Raw genomic sequence first — 20,914 nt, 5'->3', positions numbered from 1 at the left:
GAAGATACTAGGAGACAAAGTTAAGAGGCGAAAACTGTTTTTGTTTTAATAACAAAATGGAACCATTTGCAATATCAGTCAAAACACCAACAACCACTTTAGAAACAATGTCTAGGACAGTGCCAACGATATACAAAGTACTAAAATTCAAAGAACAATATCTAGATAAATATGGAGTGTTTACAACTTTAGATGAATAACTCTATCATAAATACAGTGTTTTGAACCAGACAGAATCAAAGCATTTCAGATATTTCAAGGGTGTTGATTCCCAGAAGGCCAGCATCAATGTGTCTGGCAGAGAACTTCAGATTAGGATTAATCACAGACAGCATCCATGGGTTTTACCTCTCTGAAGGCAAAAACAAGAAGAGACACCAAGGTAGTTAATCTCAGTACATTTCATAACAGTTATCTTAAAGCAGAAGTAAGTGATATATTTGTGTTAATATAAGTCTTAAATAGTTATATCTTCCGACAGCAATCACTTACATAGAGTGTTTGGACCGAAACACGGGTCTGTCAGTCCCTCTGCTCTGCTCTGAGCCGAGGAGAAAACATTTATCGTATCCTACAGTTTTTATCCAATGAGGAGAGAGAACGGCATGCAGGGCTGTGTGTGCAGCCAAGGGACGCCGTGAATGTGGTGACGTAGGGACGAGGATATGGTGCGTTCAAGGCAACTCGTAACTCCTGTTTTTCCGACCTGTGAAGTTGTACCAGTTCGATCTGGTACGAGTTCACGGGTCGGAAGTTACGAGTGGCCGTTATAGTGCACTTTTCACCGGTAAAACAGGTCGGAAAAACACGAGTGGGTTGCCTGGAACGCTACAAAGTCGTAAGTTGTGACTTGATGCTGTAATTTACGATTTCAAAAGCCTGCCTGGAACGCAGCATTAGCGAAAACGACCGGATCGCTTACTTCTGCTTTAAAACCTCATTTCAAGATGTTCTCTTGTTACCGTTAGCTGCCTGTATTTCTTGGCCAGGTCAACATTAGTGCGTTCAGGATGGAAGGGATATGACCACAAGATGGAGTTCCAAGAGGAGCCAAATCTCTTCACTCCACTCAGTAGACAGCGCACCTCCTCATGGCTGAAGTGCTTCCTCCTTCTTCTACTCTAAGATTGATAATATGACAGTAAAGACTAAACTAAGATTAGACTGTCTGACAGACAGGAGAGTGTGTGAATTATGCAACGAGTCACGTGCAGAGATGCAAAGTTGGAATCATTAAGTTTAATGCCAGGGTGGTTCTGCCTTACACAAGCTACCTCATTGCAAAACTGTGATTGTGCTGTAACTGTAACTGCTTCAGATGTTGATGACTTCTCCAGGGACACACGGCCTTGACACTAAAGCTCTACTGATAGAATAATAAAATAGAATAGAAATGAAATGGGTGTACTGAGCGTCTGTTTTTCATTTAATTACTACAATCTAATACGATCCACCCAGGCTGCCTGTCTTACCAATGTTATTGGAATTTACTGGTGGTTGTGCACATTTCAGCCCATTAACTACAAATGGTATAAATTACTCCCAACCATCCTGCAAAGCATATCCTTCAGTTCTTATTTGAGATCCCACATTTCAGGCAGCGATTGCTTTGAACAAACTTCAGTAAGCTATGAAACTCAGTTGGCTTAACACAGTTGACGCATTTGTGCATTTAACACTTGATCATGTTGTGCAATAGGGTGTTACATTAAAATTACTGGATGGTGCAATGGTCGTTTTCAAAGATCATCTGTTAGTGGTTTCAAGAACATTTTGGCAGCTGTGTTAAGATTCAGCTGTTGATCATGACTTGATTAAGTGTACCATGCAAGGGATGACCACATTAATATTGTAATTTTCGATAAATAAATCCAACCAGTAAGGTTTTTGCTGTTTTTCATATTGTTCTGAAATTGAGAGATACCTTAGCCGGGCATGGGTCGTAGTGGAACTTTGTCTATACTTGCAGTAAGCTACACACATTTTGTCTTTCATTGGTTGCACAGCTGGCAACCCTGCAACTACTGTAACAGGTTAATTAATAAAGCCACAATAATCATTACTTTGACATTAGCTGTTCACCTTAGATAAATAATCCAAGGACAGTATCAAAAATAAAGGAAAAATATCTTTTCTCCTTTGTTCCATGGGTTAGATTTAATTTGACATGCATCTCTGTATTACTGTGTGCAGGCACTGACACGACAAAGCAGTGTTGGAGTGAAATATACTGCAGTCTACAAGTCATGGCAACACAAAGCTGGTGGTAAACTCTGTCAGGCCATATCAACATGAACATTTTGACTGAAAATATTCTCTCAAAGTCTTACAGCAGAGCAGTGATCAGCGACAGTCCTCGGCTCACCCTCAGGAACACGGCGCCTGCTGTCACCCGCTCCTCTTCTCTCTGTAGCTGAAACAAAACAGTTTGCATTTGTGTGTGTGTGTACGAGTCAGAACAGGTCTGTTTTTGCAACTTATTCAGTTACTCAACATCATTACCTGAGTCAATACACAAAGATACTTAATCTCTTTTCACTCTATCCCTATTTCTCATTGGAGTGATTTCACATTACCTTTAACGACTAATACAGCTGACATACAAACAATAATACAGAAATAGAAGAATGTGTGATGAATGAAAGGGAGACGAGGGAAGACAAGAAAAGCAGAGAATTACTGTAAGACAGAAAGAAGTATATTACCGGAGAAGGTGAAGAATGTAAAAAACAGATGAACTGGACGGAGAGAATAAAAATGTGGACTGTGCAGTGCAAGAAAAACTATTTGAAGTGTGGACTCATAAAGTCAGCATTGGAAAATGCATTTGGCTGAGTAGTATAAAAATACAGTAAATCTCAGCCTGACAGCACAGAGACTGTACTCCACACTGGCGCCTCTACATCCATATTACAACACTGTTGCAAGTTTTGGCAATAGACAGTCTGAGCAAGATCATGTGAACTGGCAAAATTGGGAAATGGGAGAAGAAAAAGTACATGGATGGCAGAGACAACCACAAATCATATAATTATGTGCATTACAGTAAAGTGATTGTAATGCAAGTACAGAACATACAAGACCATAAGGTGGAACACTTTAAAACTCCTCTGCATTCACTGCTTTGTCACTGGCATTGGACAAAAGCATCAGAACACACCCTTCAATCTCTCTCTCTTTTCCCTCTCCCTCTGTTTCACATACACACACACGTACGCACACACACATGGTGTTATATAGAGTGTGAAACAGCTTAATACAGCTGTGCTGCCCTGGCCTGCGCTGTGAGAACACTGGCTGCAGTTCAACATTCCTCCTGCTCTTTGGTTTGTCTGCTGCCAAGAACACATTACAGAGGACAGCTCCCACCGCAGCCTCTCAATCACAACATTCACACATCGCAATCCACTGTAAACACACGAATCTGCTGTCACATGTTTACCTGCAGGAAGATGAACCTGTTTTGGTTATGACACATTTAAAGGACAGCACCATGTGCTGCTATGAAAATATCATGCACATACCAGTCTTGTTATAGGGGGTGGATGTCTCCTTTGCATCTCGTCTGCGCATTGGAGTCAAACTGCTGCCTATGGTTCGGGGGGAAAAGACAACACCCAAATAACGAATACTGCATGTCACATCAATGATAAAGGTCAAATAATGTTAGAAAGCTTACAAGTACTTCAATCCCAATTTTTTTTCTTTTCTAAGATATAATTTGCTTTCTGCTGTCACGTGTTACATCTTGACATTTAGTTTTATCAGACAAACTTGTTTTTTTTGTGGCTGGCAAGTTTATAGGTCTTGTGCATTTATTTCTACCTTTTTATGATACATCATACACTCATTCCCAACAGTTCTAGACACGTGTTAAGAGTTCTATTAATATTAAGTTGCTTCTTACCCCTGTGTGTTTTCCAGTTGTGTGCTGGCAGGGTACCTTCTCTTTTACGTATGGGAGTCAGGGAGACCTCTTTTACTGTAGAGTAGAAATCAGACATTTTTATAGCAGTAGCTTGAGTCAACAATGTGTGCTTCTTAATGAGGTCATTAAAATAATATTCATGAAGTGATGGCCAGGGAAAATAAAAAACTCTTTGGACCAACAGGTACACTTGTGATGCATGCTTACTCTCTGAACGGTTTGTTAATAAAATATAATCAACTCCACACAGATTCACATTTATTCAGTGGTTAAGTTCTTACTTTTGTCTTGACTGAACTAATGCACTGTGATAAAGTTTAGAGCAGATGTCACTAGTCCCAGTATGTATACAACAAATACAAATACAAATACAACCATTTCATGCTATGAAGACATGCATAAATCACAACTGCCATAACTGAGTGCACCCATGGCAAAGCGCATACAAGGAGCAAAGTCTGAAATATGCATCACATAGGTGTTTTAAGAACTGTTTATTATATTTCCCTGTCAAACGTAGTAAAAAAAAACATGACGCAGCCTATAACCTATAAAGAGCTTCTACAAGGAATCACTCTGCAGATCTGAAAAATGAATGAACACAAAATTGCTCTCTTTACCACAAAAAGCAATTTTATAACTCTGTTTACAGGGACTGCAATTTGCTCTATGTCCAATCAGATTGTAAGACTAGAACTGCACTGTCTGATTTAGTGATTTTTTTTTATAAATTCAAATGTTGAAGCCTCTTACCACTCCAGTGTTCTTTTCTCCTTTGTGACTCTGTTGCTGACACGCTCTCAGAGTCTTGTCTTGTCGTCTCAACACAGCCGCCCTGGTTCTTTCTCCTGAGAAGAAGGCTGCAGTGACGAGTCCTGAATTGCTCTGTGGCCGCTTGGAGAGCCTTGTGCATTTCACAGCTGTGACGGCAGGAGCTTTGAAGAGATGCAAAGGTGCGGCTGGTCACTTTCTCAAAAGGCACCACACAGCCTGAAGAGAAGAGATTAAAGGAATGTAAAAATAAGATAAGATTAGCTGTGCACCCCTTAACAGCTCAATATGAATACAATTGACTGTTTGTGTAGCTAAAGCTGTTGCCAGTCCCAAATGAAAATACAACAGGTAATACATACTGTACTTAAAAATCTGATATAAGCAGATGAGTGTTTGATGGAGTATTCAGACTTCAGTACAGGGGATTTTAATAATTTGTGTTTGAAAAACAACCAAGAGGAAGAGATCAGCATTCTCAGGTCTGAATGTATTCCTACTACTCCAGTACTCCAGTATAGTAAAAGCATGCAAACACACAATGTCTTTTCACATTGCTATTTCATCATAAAGATGGATAGTATTTTGTAGGATTTTTTATTTTATTTTCATATGTCTTCATGTTCTTGTACCTGCACAGCGAGAACGAGCAAGCAAGTGTTCTTCTGCTGTAAATTCCCTGATATTACTCGTCACTGGGTTCTGTAAGTCTGAACATAAAACAAAGCACATGATAAACAACAGTATAACCAAAAGTCAAAATCAGCAAAAAAAAGGTATGTTATCAGAAAAGTGCATTTAAGACATTTGTTGACCCCCCTCTTCAACTCTTACCTTCTGTATAAGTACATTTCATTTCCTCTGGTACGCTGTACCTCAGTGGTGCTGGGGGTTTAAAGAAGGGACTAAAAAAAGGACGAGAGAAAGCAATAATTAAAAAAAAAAAACAGTATTTGATTTGAGGTTTTCTGATAAATAAGTACCACTTTTACTAACCTGTTTGTAGTAAGTGGCTCTCTGTCTCCCTCTAGTGACCACCACTCCTGCTTCTCACTGGGTTTAGCCTCGTTGAAGTTCATTTTCTTCAGTTCACTGTCATTTTCCTTTAAGTTTCTAACACTTTGAACTTGAATGCTGTTGTCACACTCTTCCTTCATATCATTGTGAGTGCTATTCTGTCTATAAACTATGGGGTTTGTTCTAATGTCCTGCTTATGCTGCAGAGGTGGAGGTAAGGCTTGAGGTAAAGATGGTACAATAAGCCCTTCTGCTGAAGTAGCTGAGTCTTTGTCTTCCTGGTTGTCCTCGGCTACCTAAAGATGAATATTAACACACATCACACGCATAAATACTGTATGTCCTTAATGAACTGTCATCATGTGAGTGTAGGCATGTTTAACCTTTGTCTGGTTCTTTTCTAGCAGATCAATCCTGTGCAGCAACTCCTTGGCTGAGCTCCTGAAGCTTTCCACATTTGTAAGGCGCTCAGTGTTTTCATCCTCTCCATGTTTTACTGTCAGATCACGCACTCCAAAGGCTGTGGCTTCACAGGTAAAGACAAAAACAGTTAATTTAACTTATCTAATGTGACAAAAGTTACCCAGGCTAATTACAGAGAGTTTTTTTTTCATTTTTATAAGCAGGTGTTCAAAAACAGACCCTGTATTAACAAACAGGACTAATCAACAATGCCACTCTGAAGCTATGACAATAACAGTGTTACACAGTGTAGCAATTTAACCTAACTTTTTTCAGTGCTATTGCTATTTTTTTTGCCAACAGATACACTGAAACTGTGTTTACAGTAGCTTTGATTGCACTGAACCAGAGCGATAGCTCTGCACTGAACATTTTGGGATTTTTAAATGGGCTTTAGAGATTAGTGTGAATGTTCTTCCATCAAAGTGGCCCATTTTGATTGCAGGAATTCAGCAGCCCACCTTTAAGTGCATGACTTTGTTGGATGCTAAATTAAAATGTCTATGCTTTAGAGTCTGAAAAATGATAAAACACGATGACTAACATAATTGCATTGTAATAGAAACAAAATTGCCTTGACTTACTGGCCTGTTTACAGGTTTGCAATATGAATGTCGCAGCCCTCCTAACCTCTTCACATGTGTCCTCGGCAAGTAGGGTTATTATAAGGGGCAGGCCTCCACACTGCACCAACTGGGACTGATGCTCCACTACAGACAGGAAGAAAAACATATTTGTGAAAAATATTTGGGTAGCATTTAATTACCAAGTTGTAATCTCAAGAGAAGGAGTACTGTAGCACTGGATGACTCAAAAACAACTAGAAAATACTGGACACAAAAACAGACTGAAGAGCAGTCTTACCAGAAGCCCAAGTGCAGTGACCCAGTGTGAGTAAAACTGAGATCCGGTCCACAGGGTTAAGATTTGGACAAGCCAGCAGGGAGAAGAGATGGGGCACGATGCCATACTTAGCCAGACCTGAAGCCAGAGGAGCTAAAGAGAGTAGATTGTCAATAGAGAGGGAAATACTGTGAATATTTGAGTAACCTCTTATTGTGCATGTGTTTTTGTATGAAAGAGCAATACGCACAGTTATCAGTTACACAAGCTGATAGGGTCTTGGATATAGTGACAGAAAGTTGGCAAGACATCAAGCTCAAATCTGCCACAGACGCTTGACGAACCAGTGAAAGAGCAAGAGTTTCCAATCCCCCTGAGGCAGCAAAATGCTCCTGAACAAAGGCTATGGACAAACAGAACAACTGATTCATTTCAACCAATTTAGTGGTTTTGATTTTTGTTTCAATGTAGATGTTTTACCCAAATACTGTATATACACATATAAAAACTTACTGTTGTTGGAAACTGTCATTGCTATGAAGGAACATATTGGCTGAAAAATATCTGTGCGTTGCAGAGCAATCTGCTGAAGCCATGTCTTTACTATGGGGAAGGCTGCCACACAAATGAGCTGACCCTCTTCTGCAAGACAAAAGTAGAATAACCCTCAAGGGGGTGCATGCCACCACCAGACTGAGACCACTTGAGACTAGCTGCAATTTGTTGTCAAATTCTCAAGTTGTTTGTCCAGAATCACATCAAATAAATTTGCCATAAATTGCTATGTGAAGTCTTGAATAGAGGCTAAAAAGTGTTTTGAGGTCAGTGTGACCTTGTTACATCTCGTTCTTCAGACATTGTGTCCACTAGACATCTGGAAGGTTTCTGGCTGTTAGCACAAAAAAGACTTCAGTAAAAAATTCAGTAAAAGACTTCAGTAAATTAAAGTACCCTATGGTTGGGCTTCAAAGAGGAGGTCAGGATGACTGTCAATGTTTTACAGTGCTTCATTACAAGGCATGAAAAAAAAGATGACATTACCATTCTGAGGATTGTTGACACATCCACCGAGAGCAATAGACACAGATGTCCAGAGCTTATAGAGGTGCGTGGAATTCACTACAGGTGAAGTAGTGTCGGTGGGGAGGGGAAAAGTGGTCCTGAAAAGAGATATTAAATAAAATCATAATTTTCTTAAAATCTATCTACCAATGTGGACTATGAGACATGAGTCTCGCTACATCATTGAAAAGTACCTGAAAAGGTCCAGGAGAACATCAAGGCAACCAGTGTTTTGGGCTAAAGTCTGTCCTAATTCTGCAAAAGCACACAGACACACAAGGGCTACAAATGTCTGCATAATAAAAGTAAGACCATCATACTCATCATCATGAAATTGTGTGAGATAAAAAGTGCACATAAATTAGACAGCTGTAATCCTTTATGTCAGCTAAGGTGTCTTGATCTTACTGTTGTTGGCTACTAGCACAGACAGCAAATAGACAGATGTGCTCTTCTGTGTCAGTGTGTTGTCCTCTTTCATCAAGCAACGGCCAAGGTCTACAAATGTCTCCTTTCGGCAAAAAGAATTCTTGCAATACACTGCCAGAAAGAGTGTAGAACAATATATTAACTTTATGTTAAACTTATGATGAAATGACATTTGAAAATATTATGGTACACAGGGTTGTTGTATACTTTTCAAATAAATTACAGTTAAATTGCATTGCAATACATGACCACAGACTGTAATGCCTACATTTCAAATCTGAATGTCATAATACATTGACAGAGGTGTTCCATGTGTCCTTTGCGGTTTTAAGTATCCCACAGTCTACACAGGGATCAATATGAACATCAGGGTTATAAAGTTCCATAAATAATTATTAATATAAGCAAACAGGTCATTTAATATACCACTTTTAAGGGCAATTATCTGCCCTTAAATCTGTACATCTTCTGTTTTTTGACTTCAAATCCAAACCATATACATCCATAGATTTGGTTCCTGCAAGGCTACACTTTTTCATTTAAGGAGTATGTGAACTTCATCACAGGTTTCAAGTGCTGCAAAACAATTGTTAGAGTGAATCCTTTACTAGGGTGTCACCAAATTGGGATTCTGCAACCATCACACACACTATACCCCTACCATTGGCCTCCAACAGTATGCAGAGTGTAAAGAGTGCTGACTCCTTGACATCAGGATGAACAATGCTGGACTTGGAGAGGTTATACAGAAATGCCACACCTCCCAATTCTCTCAGCAGGTCCACATTATCCTCTGAAATAATAATAATAATAATAATAATTAAAAAAAAAAAAAAATAGTATTACACAGACAGTTGAATGGTATCACACCTAGACATAATGCTACTTTGAATGAAAATGATTATGCCCAAACCACAAATCTGAGTTAGTTACTGACAGGGCTGCCAAGTGTGTGCATGAAAGGGCAAAGTCATAGTTCACTTATATTAACGTTACCTCTCGTTTCACAGATATCGCGAATGGTGTCAAGAGCTTGGTTCTGTAAATCAGGGCTTTTCATCTGCAATTTCAGGCTCTCAAGCAGGAAGCTGAGATCCGTCTTTATGCCTGAAAGCAAGCAGAGATCAAATTAACAACAGTCATGCATTTATAAAGGCTAGCTGGATAGTGAAATAAGTTACATAAACAAAATGAGTAAGTTATAGATAGCGTTAGCATCAAGGTCACCTACTGTTGCGGCTGTTGCCAGTCTTATCCATTTTCTCAGCGGGTTCAGAGCCAGGATTAAATGCGATTCAAGTTTAACAACAGCATGGCTAACTTATAATTACAAGAACATTATCTCTTTTTACTTACTTCCAGCGGATAATAGTGTGGTTGTGTGCTAACGAGATGCTATTTCCAATTAGCTGCCCAGCTAACCTATCTTACAAACCTTAAATAATCGTGCTAATATTTACATTGGCTAAAGCTGTTGCTCTGTTAATGTATGGTGTTTCCTTAAGCTAAGATCCAAACTTCTGCTCTGACAAAACATGGGATGGTAAAGTGAGAAAATATAAACTTCAGCCAATGTTAGTTTCCGCGTTTGTTTGCTTACACAAGATAGTGAAGCAACGGACGGCACTTCGCGTTACCATGGAAACAACCTGTCTCAGCGGCCGTCCAGGACTGAAACCTAATCAAAGATACTCTATTTAGGTTTATAAACCGTCTTTGACCTAACCTAAACACGACAGCGGCACGATTCATCACATTAACCATTCTTCTATCACTTGAATGAGTTTAGAAACATTCTTTTAAGGTCGAAAAAACAACGTAGTGTTGCTGCGTTTCCGACCTGTTCCTATGGTTACCCGTTGGAACGTACAGTCAAACTCGTAACTTCACTCCTGTGAACTCATGCGGCTGATACCTGAACTGTTATTTTTATGAAGATGTTACAAAAAATGTTAAAAGAAAGAAATATACAAAAGAATAAGAAATAGATTAAATGAAAATTAAAAAGTTCTAAAGGGTGAAAATCTTACTTCTCGCTTTCAATTTCTTTCTTTCTTTCTGTTTTGTTTAGCCTATATTAATTATTATGTGTGTGCAGAAGATGTAGCTGTAGATTTATCACCTGGGCAGGGGGCAGAATAGACTACCGTAATGTGTTGTGACATAATGATATGAATGAATCGATGTGAACTGGCACTCGGCCGTCCACTGCAGGTCACAAAAGATTTTCCTACACTGTCTACAGACTCCTCATCTTGTTAATGCTGCTTAACCGCTTAACCCTATTCTTACATTACAAACTAGAAAACAAAACAAAAAAACTCTTTAAATTGTTCTCCGATTATTCTCTCTCTCTCTCTCTCTCTCTCTCTCTCTCTTTTTTTTTTTTTTTTTTTTTTTTTTACATTTGACGCACTCATCTAATTCTGATGCGTCAACCTTAGCGTCAGACGTTCGCTGTGTGGCACGTCGACGTCACGTATGGAGCAGATGACAGCCGATCGACGTTGATTCATTCGCGCAATTACTAAGTATGTATGAAGTTGACTAATTAAGTTGTTATTGACTGAATTAAACACATAGCACATCGACCGGTATGAAGCCGTTTAGTTCAACGACAGGTTCTTTGAATAGCGGAAGAAGCTAATATGTTAAACGTTAGCGGAGCTAGCCGCCTAGCAAGCTAACTTTACGTTTTATATGGTCAGCTTAGCGTTATATGATTTGGTTGCACCCATAGACTGTATATAAAAGAGGTTGCGCCTAGTAATACTGCGGATAGTTCATAAAAGGAGATATGCTGTGCGATACAAGTGTACGTTAACGCTATAGCACAATGATTGTGGCGTCAATTTGAAGCCGGGTAACGTTAACACAACATTTACGTTAGCTTGCTATATAGTTACAGTTACGTCAGTGCCTCGATTGTCCAGTGTTTTGACAGGAGTTGTCCCCGGTATGACCATAACATAACTGGTATCCTTTCACTGCTTACACAGGTGTCTGGGTGATAAAGCTGCACTACACCCTGCTGAGAGAGTTGCATTAGAGATGTCTGGTCGTGTGTGCGCCAGCATCCTCCAAAGAGCTTCAAGCTACACTCTCTCCTCCAGTACCTATTTTCAGGTTTGTACCATCCTGTCCGACCTCATACTTTGGCCATTATATGTTATATATTCAGTGTAGCACGTCCTAATCATCCTTAGTTGTAAATAAGTGTGTTCACCTTGTTGTATTTTCGTCTTCTCAGCCTCGACCAGCCCATATTTGTCACTTCTCATCCTGGGGTAACTACAGATCAGACCACTTGTGCTCCAGTGGTGAAGAGTCAGGAAACTGGCCTCCAAGAGGTCGACACCTCTCAACTCGTCAGGACCTGGACTTTCAACTCAGCCGGGTCCAAATCAACAGTATTCTGCGCTCTAATGAGCAGGTGAGACAGTTAGTGATATATGTTTCTAGATTCGAATGAGATGGTATTCTAAAAAAGTGGCTATCAAAAGCTACAGTGAGCATGCTACAGAGCAAGGTGAAAAAGCTTATTGTTTTTGCACAATTATCTGTTTCAGGTTGTGAGTGTGCCAGAGTTTGATGGCAGAGGACTGAGTGCTGTGAAAAAGTTTGAGAGTAACCAGTTAGCTGCTAACACTCCAAATGAAGACCGCCGCAGCGCAGCCACCTGCTTACAGGTATGCATCTTCTCCTCACATACATCCACCTCCGCAACTTTTCTTTCTCCCTTTCATTAAATTTAATTCACTCCTCTCTATCTTCTCTAGACAAAGGGCATGCTCTTTGGAGTGTTTGATGGCCATGGGGGTTGGGCATGTGCCCAGGCGGTCAGTGAGCGACTGCTGTATTACATAGCCACCGCGATGATGCAAAAGCAAAGCCTGGAGGACCTTGAGAAGTGCATGGAGCATGGAAGACCTGTTCCTCCTATCCTGAAGTGGTACAAACATCATGCAGACTTCAACTATCGTGAATCTGCTTCTCTCTACATTGACCACCTCAGAGTTTTCTGGCAGGAATTACTAGATAATGAGGAACACGATGAAGGCATGAGGTAAACTTGCATGTATTTTAATATATTCTACATCTGCTTGATATTGTTTTTTTCTTTTACATACTTCTATCATCTCTCCCCCTTTTTACTATTAGCCCTCAAGATGCTCTGGAATGTGCTTTCAAACGACTAGATGCTGACATATCCTTGGAGGCTCAAGTCCCACTTTCCAATGACCTGATGAAAAGCACAGCCATCCAAGTAATGAGCTAAATCTTTTCCTTCTTCAGTGTGTTCAAGCTTATATAATGTTTACTCACATGCATCATCGCGTGTTTAGGTGGCGTTTGCCGGTTGCACAGCCTGCGTGGCTCATATTGGCACAAATGGGATCCACGTGGCGAATGCTGGAGACTGCAGAGCAGTATTGGGAGTGCGGGAAGAGGATGGTTCATGGAGTGCGTTACCCTTATCCAAGGACCATAACTCACAGAACCAGGCTGAAGTAGAGCGAATCACAGCCCAGCACCCACCCACAGAGAGAGACACAGTGGTCACAGAGGACAGACTGCTCGGGGTGAGAGGTTTTTGACTTAATGATCATTATGAGTTGAAAGTCACGTTTTAAATCACTAGTTCTAAACATTTATCAATCTGTCAGGTTCTGATGCCCCTGCGTGCGTTCGGCGATGTGAGATTCAAGTGGAGCTGTGAGTTGCAGCAGAGCATTTTAGCCGGGCTGGAATCGGGAGTGGATCTGGACTCTCTCAACTTGTACCAGTACACTCCACCTAATTACCTGACTCCACCCTACTTGGACGTGACACCTGAGATAACCTATCACAAGCTCAGACCTCAGGACCACTTCCTGATCCTTGGCACCGACGGGCTGTGGGACGAACTAAGTAGTGAGGAGGCTGTACGACTGGTTGGAGAGCACCTGAGTGGGATCCACCTACAGGTTTGTGGACGGAGTCACAGTGACACAATTTTCATGTCTTTATGTTTTTTGTGTTTTCATCCTGTAAACGGATCCTGCAAAAATGGTTTCCAACCACCTTCTCTATTTTTCAGGCTCCAGTTTCTCCATCCGAGAGGCAGCTGAAACTGGGTCAGATGCATGAACTCTTACTGAAGCGTCAGGCCCGTGCCTCCCCTGCCCTCGACACCAATGGTGCCACACACCTCATCAGACATGCTCTCGGCACAGGGGAGTATGGAGAACTGTGTCAGGAGAGACTGGCCTCTATGCTCGCTCTGCCGGAGGACTTGGCTCGAATGTACAGGGACGATATCACAGCTACTGTGGTGTATCTGAACTCTGACCTGGCCAGAAATCACCACAGCTAACGGATTGTTTTATATACAGCGCTGGACAGATATATAAATTGGGGATACAAGAGGTAATCGTTACAACCTGTTAGATAAATTGATTTCTAGGTATTAAAATTGAAGACAGCTTTTTCTAAAATCATTATTCTATAGGTTTAACTTATGGTTACATTCATATTTGCAGCATTCATCAGGTCAAAATACTCTTGTCTGTGCAGAAAAAACATTTGGTCCATCAGTGTATTTTTAAGTTTCAAGTCAAAAGAGGAGGGAAGAAAGTACGGAGCTGCAGAGTAATGCACATACTCACTTTGTTCTGTGTCTGTATTTTGTGTCTGTTTGTCTTAGTTTGACTTAGACAATCCATCTTCCCTATTAACTCTCTGTAAACTGTGAAGTTTTTGTTTATTTGGGATTGCTGTGAAAGCACTTCCACTATATGTTCTACTCATCTGCCGTTTTATTTTTCTTCTTCTCACTTTTTGCATCTAAGTGTACAGATAGACAAAAATGTTGAATTATCTTAATAAATTTGATTTGGTTAGTAATTGTTTTTGTCATTCCAGATAATGCAGTCATTTTTTGCTTAATGGTATTGATATATTGTTGCTTCTTTTAAAATGTCTTCTAAGGCAGTGTTTCCCAACCTTTTTTTACTTACCTGCTTTGTCCAGGACAAGCCAGGCCCCTCCAACCCCAGCCCCTGCCTGCATACCAGGAGAGTGAAGAGATTTATTTCTAAAAGTTACACCTTACACAGGCATTTTCATTTTCACTGGTCACGCTAGTTTGCAATCTTCTTCACTTTTCATTTTATTCCATTATTACACCATTTATTCACCAAGCCAGCAACAGTTTAACTTCAGCTTGTGCAGAAGCCACCAATCCTATAAGTTTTATATAAATGTACTGTCTTAAATGTGATTATCAGTTGAATTTAAGTTCTCTCACTCACTAATCAAAGAGACATTTGAATTACAAAAGTAATGAAATTTAAGGCCAACTTACATTTTGAACAATGCAGAGAATTTGATGCATAAAGATGTGTGGGAAACCAAGTTTTCAAAATAATCCGCTAATGTATTCGTTGCTGAGAGTCGACAACCTGATCCTCCACTGTTGTGTAAACATGTGTATTCTGTCAACTGAGAAAAAGTTCAGCCCCAGTGACCCCATTATCCTGCCAAAATCAGAGTGAGGGGATATATTTTAATGCATGCCTTAAGTAACGTATACTGTATGTTCTGTAGTTCCTCCTCTGTAACTCCTAATTTAGAATTTTTATAGGTTGTAAATCCATGTTATGGAAACATCACCATTTTTCAGAAGTCAAGAACTGGAATCGTTACCTGCATAAACACACACACCTGCATGTGTGAAGGTGCCTGAGGTCACCTTTAGCTTCCTTGTTTTTCACCAGCCCCTCGCAGATAAAAATCAGACAACTGCAGCATCGGGGGGAGTAAAGCAAAGTAGGAGTAAACACCATCGCTGTTGCCACAGGCAGTTTAAAGAATAGATGACAGTCCATGTCTCTGGAAAAGAAATAATTAATTTGAAGGAGTCAACTTTGAAGGTGAAAACCTGTCAAAAAAGGAGAGTTAGTAAATGTCAGAAACTTGGCAGTCCACTGGAACAAAGCAGCACATCCAGTCCAGAGGATCAGTCCGTCTGACAGTGGAGGACAGGTCCGTGTGAAGCAGATGATGGGGAACAGCTCAGCTTTGAGGGTGCTATTTTCACTCTGCCAAGTCCACGTGAGTGTTTTGACACAGAAATGCTAAGGTGATTGTGTGTGTGCGTGTGTGTGTGCTCTTGTCAGTGGTAAATGTCCTTTGGCAGTCAGAAACCTGTAGATTTTTACTGTTCAGCTCAATTGAGTATTTTTTTTTAATATGTTAATTAATTTTCATGTTTTATCCACTAGATGTTTAGATTTATTTACATTTTATTTTGAATGATCAGGAACATTGAATATTTACATCTTTCTACACCTGAATAGTATTGCACACCCATTACATCATCATTAGTATTAGTGTAAAAAAAAAAAAAAAAAACAATGCTCAAATGTTCATATTGAACAAATGTCATAGGATAATGTTTACTCCTCAGTGTTTGTTCACTCTGGCTGTGACGTGGACCCAACCACGGTGCTTCAACAATAGAAACAACTGCTCTGATAAAGGAAACACAATGAACACGAATCCTGAGGTAAATTTATAGGTTTTGTAATCTTAAAATGATTTTATTAAATTACAGACAAATGTTTGACTAAACATCCTGACTCTCTGACCTGAACCTTCAGCAGGTGTCCACCATTCACTTCCCACATGTGTCTGGTGGTTTGAGACGCATGAAGAGGGAGTGGGTTATTCCACCAATTAACTTTCCAGAAAATGACCGGGGTCCATACCCCAAATATATGGTGACGGTAAATACAGGATTAATGAATGGATTTAATAGTTATTAATGCATTTTCATTTGCGTTACAGCTGTCTTGACTAAAATAACTTTATTGTTGCACTTTAGATTAAGTCCAGCAATGCGCAAAGGGTGGCCATAACCTACAGGATCTCTGGACCAGGTGCTGATGAGCCCCCCGAGAATGTGTTCACTGTGGATCGGAGGTCTGGGGTGCTGTATGTGACACAGCCACTGGACAGGGAGAAGACAGCCAATTACACCGTGAGCTAACAGTATAACCTCAATCTCAATTACAGTATGTCTCAATCCTTATGCACAAGTTCTGTTATTAGAAACTGTGTGGTGTGTGTGTTACAGCTGTTTGCCCATGCGATGAATGAGGGCAATAAGGTCGAGGATCCAATGGAGCTCATCATCAACGTCATTGACCAGAACGACAACGCTCCACAGTTCACTCAGACCTCTTTCTACGGCAGAGTCCCCGAAAGCTCTGAAGTTGGTGAGAAAAAAATAAAAATCTGGATCCTCTAAAGTTCACATGACCTCCAGCAATCTGAATCTAAAGTCCCTTTTGTTTTGTTGTCTACAGGTGACCCTGTCATAATGGTTACAGCAGTGGATAAAGATGATGCACGCACAAACAATGCAATAATTAGATATCAGATGAAGAGTCAGATTCCTCAAATGCCCAAAAACAACATCTTTAGCATAAACCCAGTGAGTGGGATGATCAGTGTGGCAGCAGGCGGACTGGACAGAGAGGTAAAGTTATGATACAGTGTAAACACCACTCTCCCCCTCCCAAGATTCTGTCACATCTAATTTCCATTCCATTCCAATTCCCTATGTCAGACTCACCCAGAGTACCAGCTGACGATTGAAGCTGCTGACATGGAGGGGGATGGGCTGACGACCTCCTGCACTGTTATCATCAGCATCACTGACAGCAACGACAATGCTCCGCAATTTTCTAGCACATCGGTGAGTTGAAAAAGCCCAAATACTTAAAATAAGCATAAATGAGTTTGATCTTTAGCTACATTTAACATGTTTGTCTTGCTCTCTCCCAGTTATCCACATCGGTCCCTGAGAATGAGATTGGAGTTGAGGTAATAAGGCTAACCGTCATGGACAAGGATGAGTTAGGATCTCCAAATGCCAACACTAAATATTCGATAATCAAAGGCAACAGTGGGGGAGAGTTCAGCGTCACCACGGGCCCCAATAAAATGGAGGGAATCATCACCACAGCCAAGGTCAGTAGACGTCAGTCCACTTTACTTTGTCGTCTTTACTCATTGTCAGGAGTACATTATATTTTCTTCTCCTGTTTTCCACAATCTCCAAGGAGCTGGATTTTGAGAGCAGTCCCATCTTCACTCTGCTGGTAGTGGTAACAAACGAGGTGCCGTTCTCAGAGCCGGTTCTCACCTCAACAGCCACAGTCACCGTGACAGTGGAAGACCAGAACGAGCCTCCTATCTTCAGCCCAGCAAAGATACAAGAGACAATCCCAGAGGACTTCAAAATTGGGGCAGCTGTTGTCCACATCAGAGCCAAGGATCCAGACACTGCAAGGAAACAGTCTGTTAGGTAATGGAAAACGTCTTGTCACCTGTCGACGCACGTCTGTAGGTGTTGACATGCATGTACGTTGTTCTGTTTTAGTTCTAAATCTGGTTGTCTCTCTTGTTTTCAGATATAAACTATACAACGACTCTGCAAGGTGGCTGAGTATTGATGGAGACTCAGGATTAGTCAAAGTTAGATACAGTATGGACAGAGAATCACACTACGTCAAAGATAGCAAATACACGGTCCTAATTCTGTCTTATGACAACGGTTAGACTTTTGTTCTAACAATCCTCTCATAAATTAATCTAATTCTTAATCCTGACTGAACAATAACCCAGAATCCCTATGTTTTCATTCTTCCAGATACTTTCCCAGCGACAGGGACAGGCACTCTGGTCGTGACGCTTTTGGATGTGAATGATCATCGTCCCGTGATCAAGCAGAGAAAAGCCAGCATATGCAACAAAGACCCTGTTCATGTCCTTCTGGACATAGTGGACAGAGACGGACCAGATTATTCTGGACCATTTCATGTGGTGCTTCAAGGAGAGCACGCAATCAACTGGACTGTTACCACCAACTCCACAAGTAAGACAGATTACTAACACAATACAAACCCACTGACAAGATGTAGAAGCTGTAATTTGACTGCTGTGGTGTCAATTCTCTCATCTTCTGCTGACCATTGTAGGTGATGTTGCAGTCCTGGCCCCAAAACGTGAGTTGTCACCTGGGAACTATTATGTGCTCATGCGCATCTATGATTCTGGCACACTCTACCAAGACAGCACACTGGAAGTGGAGGTGTGTGAATGTCACGGGGCCGTTTCCACCTGCGTCGTGTCACATCCATCCCCTCGTCTGCACGTATCCTCTATTGCCACATCAGTTCTGGGAGCAATTTTTGGTCTTCTGTGTATGTAGCAGGTCCTTCTTCTTCACACTATGTCCTGCGTTTGTTATGATTCACTTTACTTACTCAGATTTGTCTTTCTTTTTGAACACAGTGTTGCTTCTGCTTCTGCTGCTGTTGTTGAGGAGGAGTACGAGGAGCTCAGAAAAGGCTGTCCCTCTTCTGGAAGACATACCCAGAGACAACATCTTTGACTATGATGAGGAGGGAGGAGGTGAAGAAGACAAGGTAGGAGCAAGAGGAAAGAGAAAAGAAAAGAGATTCACGACACCATTTGCTCTTCTTTTCTACCTTTTACTTACTGTTTTCAGGATGTTGTCTTTAATGTAACTGTTACCACAGGATTTGTTTTGTCACATCTTGCATCTTTTTTCTGTCCCAAAGTGAAGTGTAAATTATTTTGAGAAAAACAGGGTGGTTGTGCGCACATCCAATGCCTATTTTAGGCCGGACAGTCAGGATACGTTTCGAAACGTTGCAAGCAAGTAGGCTATCCAATAAATGGGAGCTTTAATCCAGTGTGCGGATAATCCCTTTTTTCTTTGCAATTAAATTATTTTGACCTAGACTACTTGTACCTAATAAAGTCTTTATTGTAGCCTTAAAAAGAGGCCATATTGGTTAGGAACATAGTAAAGAGTTAGTAGAGGTTAAAATGACCTACTTGTTAACATCATCAAGAGAGAAATAGGCAGGCTCAGGAAACAGTTTTAAAGGCCACAAAAGGTCAAAAGCGCCATTAAAAAGAGTCATAAAAACTAAAGTAGACAATGTAGGTAGTGAAACAGGCTGAAAGCAACAAGGACAAATTGAGGCGGGCAGTGTAGTTATGTGACAAATGTTAGCTGGATCGATTAGGAGAGTGATGCATAGGAAGACAGGACAAACAGGACATGGTCGCCTCACAAACCTAAGCCCTGAGTTGCACAACAGTTTGCAGCTCCGCTCTGTGGCTTATGTCAGAAAATCTTCAGGGAGATATTGGTAACTGATTCATGTTTCTTCAGGAGTTTGACCTGAGCCAGCTTCACAGAGGGCTGGACACCCGGCCTGATGTCCTCTGCACTGATGTACTTCCTGTTGTCCAGAAGGCCCCACGCTATCGCCTACAGCTCCAAGCCAATGAGGAGATTGGCGAATTTATTAAAGACGTGAGTGGAGGTTTTATAGTTTGTTTGCTAGGACAGTATGAATGTCAGAGTTTGAATATGTGCAATGTTTATTGAATTGAGTTCTGTCTGTCCCTGTAGAACATCCACGCTGCAGACAATGACCCCACAGCTCCGCCTTATGACTCTCTCCTGGTGTTCGACTATGAAGGTGTTGGCTCTGACGCAGATTCACTCAGTTCCATCAACTCGTCAGAGCCAGACGAGGAGCACTGCTATCAGAGCCTGACTCAGTGGGGGCCACGGTTCGGCAGGTTAGCTGACCTGTACACAGGTGGGGTAGAGGAGGACGACACAGAAACACTGCCAGGAAAAACAGAATGGGTCTGACAGGCTCATGTTTATTTAAAGCCCTCGGCCCTTGGCAGCACAGTGACCTTTCTCTGTCGCCCAATGTGGCTTTTTTCCAGACTCGGCTGTGCTCTGAGACAGAAGATGCATATGGTCATTTCATGCAACTCTTGGCTTCCCTGGTTTGTTTTATTTCACTAGGCCTATGTCATTGCAGGGATTTGTTTCGCCCCAAAACTTCACTCCACAAATTAAAGTAAACCACATTTACTATGTGGGTAACAGCTTTACAAATGATTGCTACTGTATTTCTAACTTATGGATTTTTCCGAAGTGATTCAAGTAAACGTAAAAATGGTCAATATCTGACAGGCTGAGTTAGAGCTCGTAGTTATGCAGCAACAGCACCAAGACATGAACTAAAATACAAGTATAATAATGAAGTCCTGGGTTGTCAACAACTTAAATTATCTCTCAAAGAAAAGATCCTCATGCATTAATGAAAATACTTTTATTCATCAACGCTCAGTTATTTGTTTTTATTTGTTACATGTTTTTATGTTTATCTTTCCCTGGGGGTAATATTATCTATACGATCAATGTCTCTTGCTCCTGTGTGTATGAGACACTGTTACTGCCTTGCACTGTGGTCACAGTGAAAGCTAATTGTCATACTGTAACATTTTATCCTG

At 40.9% G+C, this 20,914-nt stretch overlaps 3 protein-coding genes across 4 annotated transcripts; 2 read left to right on the top strand and 1 right to left on the bottom strand.

Moving 5' to 3' along the window:
* Positions 1-273: 273 nt before the first annotated feature.
* Positions 274-9,975, bottom strand: terb1 (telomere repeat binding bouquet formation protein 1). Its single transcript, XM_083973534.1, has 17 exons — positions 9,744-9,975; positions 9,509-9,619; positions 9,174-9,305; positions 8,492-8,623; positions 8,278-8,338; positions 8,063-8,181; positions 7,535-7,663; positions 7,272-7,424; positions 7,043-7,174; positions 6,763-6,888; positions 6,100-6,242; positions 5,696-6,012; positions 5,534-5,604; positions 4,682-4,918; positions 2,331-2,413; positions 963-1,121; positions 274-352 (listed from the first exon to the last, which is right to left on the bottom strand). The coding sequence occupies exons 1-17, from the start codon at positions 9,769-9,771 to the stop codon at positions 323-325; spliced, it is 2,163 nt and encodes a 720-aa protein (XP_083829660.1). The 5' UTR covers positions 9,772-9,975; the 3' UTR covers positions 274-322.
* Positions 9,976-10,969: 994 nt separating this feature from the next.
* On the top strand, positions 10,970-14,294 carry pdp2 (putative pyruvate dehydrogenase phosphatase isoenzyme 2). 2 transcript variants are annotated; one of them, XM_083972993.1, is made up of 9 exons: positions 10,970-11,043; positions 11,512-11,638; positions 11,763-11,945; positions 12,082-12,201; positions 12,292-12,578; positions 12,674-12,779; positions 12,859-13,095; positions 13,180-13,479; positions 13,593-14,294. In XM_083972993.1, exons 2-9 carry the CDS (start codon positions 11,564-11,566, stop codon positions 13,866-13,868), a joined length of 1,584 nt encoding a protein of 527 aa, XP_083829119.1. In that variant the 5' UTR covers positions 10,970-11,043; positions 11,512-11,563; the 3' UTR covers positions 13,869-14,294. The 2 variants fall into 2 exon arrangements, with proteins under 2 accessions (XP_083829119.1, XP_083829120.1); XM_083972994.1 differs by lacking the exon at positions 10,970-11,043 and adding an exon at positions 11,052-11,106.
* Positions 14,295-16,043: 1,749 nt separating this feature from the next.
* Positions 16,044-20,261, top strand: LOC310987336 (B-cadherin; the record flags this gene model as incomplete). The annotated part of the gene is made up of 14 exons (XM_083973533.1): positions 16,044-16,061; positions 16,156-16,281; positions 16,380-16,535; positions 16,632-16,773; positions 16,864-17,036; positions 17,127-17,255; positions 17,345-17,530; positions 17,623-17,867; positions 17,974-18,116; positions 18,213-18,437; positions 18,541-18,765; positions 18,857-18,990; positions 19,770-19,913; positions 20,013-20,261. The coding sequence occupies 14 exons, from the start codon at positions 16,044-16,046 to the stop codon at positions 20,259-20,261; spliced, it is 2,295 nt and encodes a 764-aa protein (XP_083829659.1).
* Between the last annotated feature and the right edge of the window lie 653 nt (positions 20,262-20,914).

Source organism: Trachurus trachurus (genome assembly GCF_905171665.1).
Source record: "Trachurus trachurus genome assembly, chromosome: 6".
NCBI lineage: Eukaryota > Metazoa > Chordata > Actinopteri > Carangiformes > Carangidae > Trachurus > Trachurus trachurus.
Note: the sequence above shows the minus strand (reverse complement) of the source record. Positions and strands in the feature narration are given on the sequence as shown.

Coding starts and splice junctions, on each gene's coding strand:
- terb1 (XM_083973534.1), bottom strand. CDS start 9,771: ATGGATAAGACTGGCAACAGCCGCAACA. Junction 7,664..8,062: donor TGTCAACAATCCTCAGAATG/GTAATGTCATCT, acceptor TTTGTCTTGCAG/AAGAGGGTCAGCTCATTTGT. Junction 4,919..5,533: donor GAAATGTACTTATACAGAAG/GTAAGAGTTGAA, acceptor TCTTCTCTTCAG/GCTGTGTGGTGCCTTTTGAG.
- pdp2 (XM_083972993.1), top strand. CDS start 11,564: ATGTCTGGTCGTGTGTGCGCCAGCATCCTCCAAAGAGCTTCAAGCTAC. Junction 11,946..12,081: donor TTCTGCGCTCTAATGAGCAG/GTGAGACAGTTA, acceptor TATCTGTTTCAG/GTTGTGAGTGTGCCAGAGTT. Junction 12,579..12,673: donor GAACACGATGAAGGCATGAG/GTAAACTTGCAT, acceptor TTTTACTATTAG/CCCTCAAGATGCTCTGGAAT.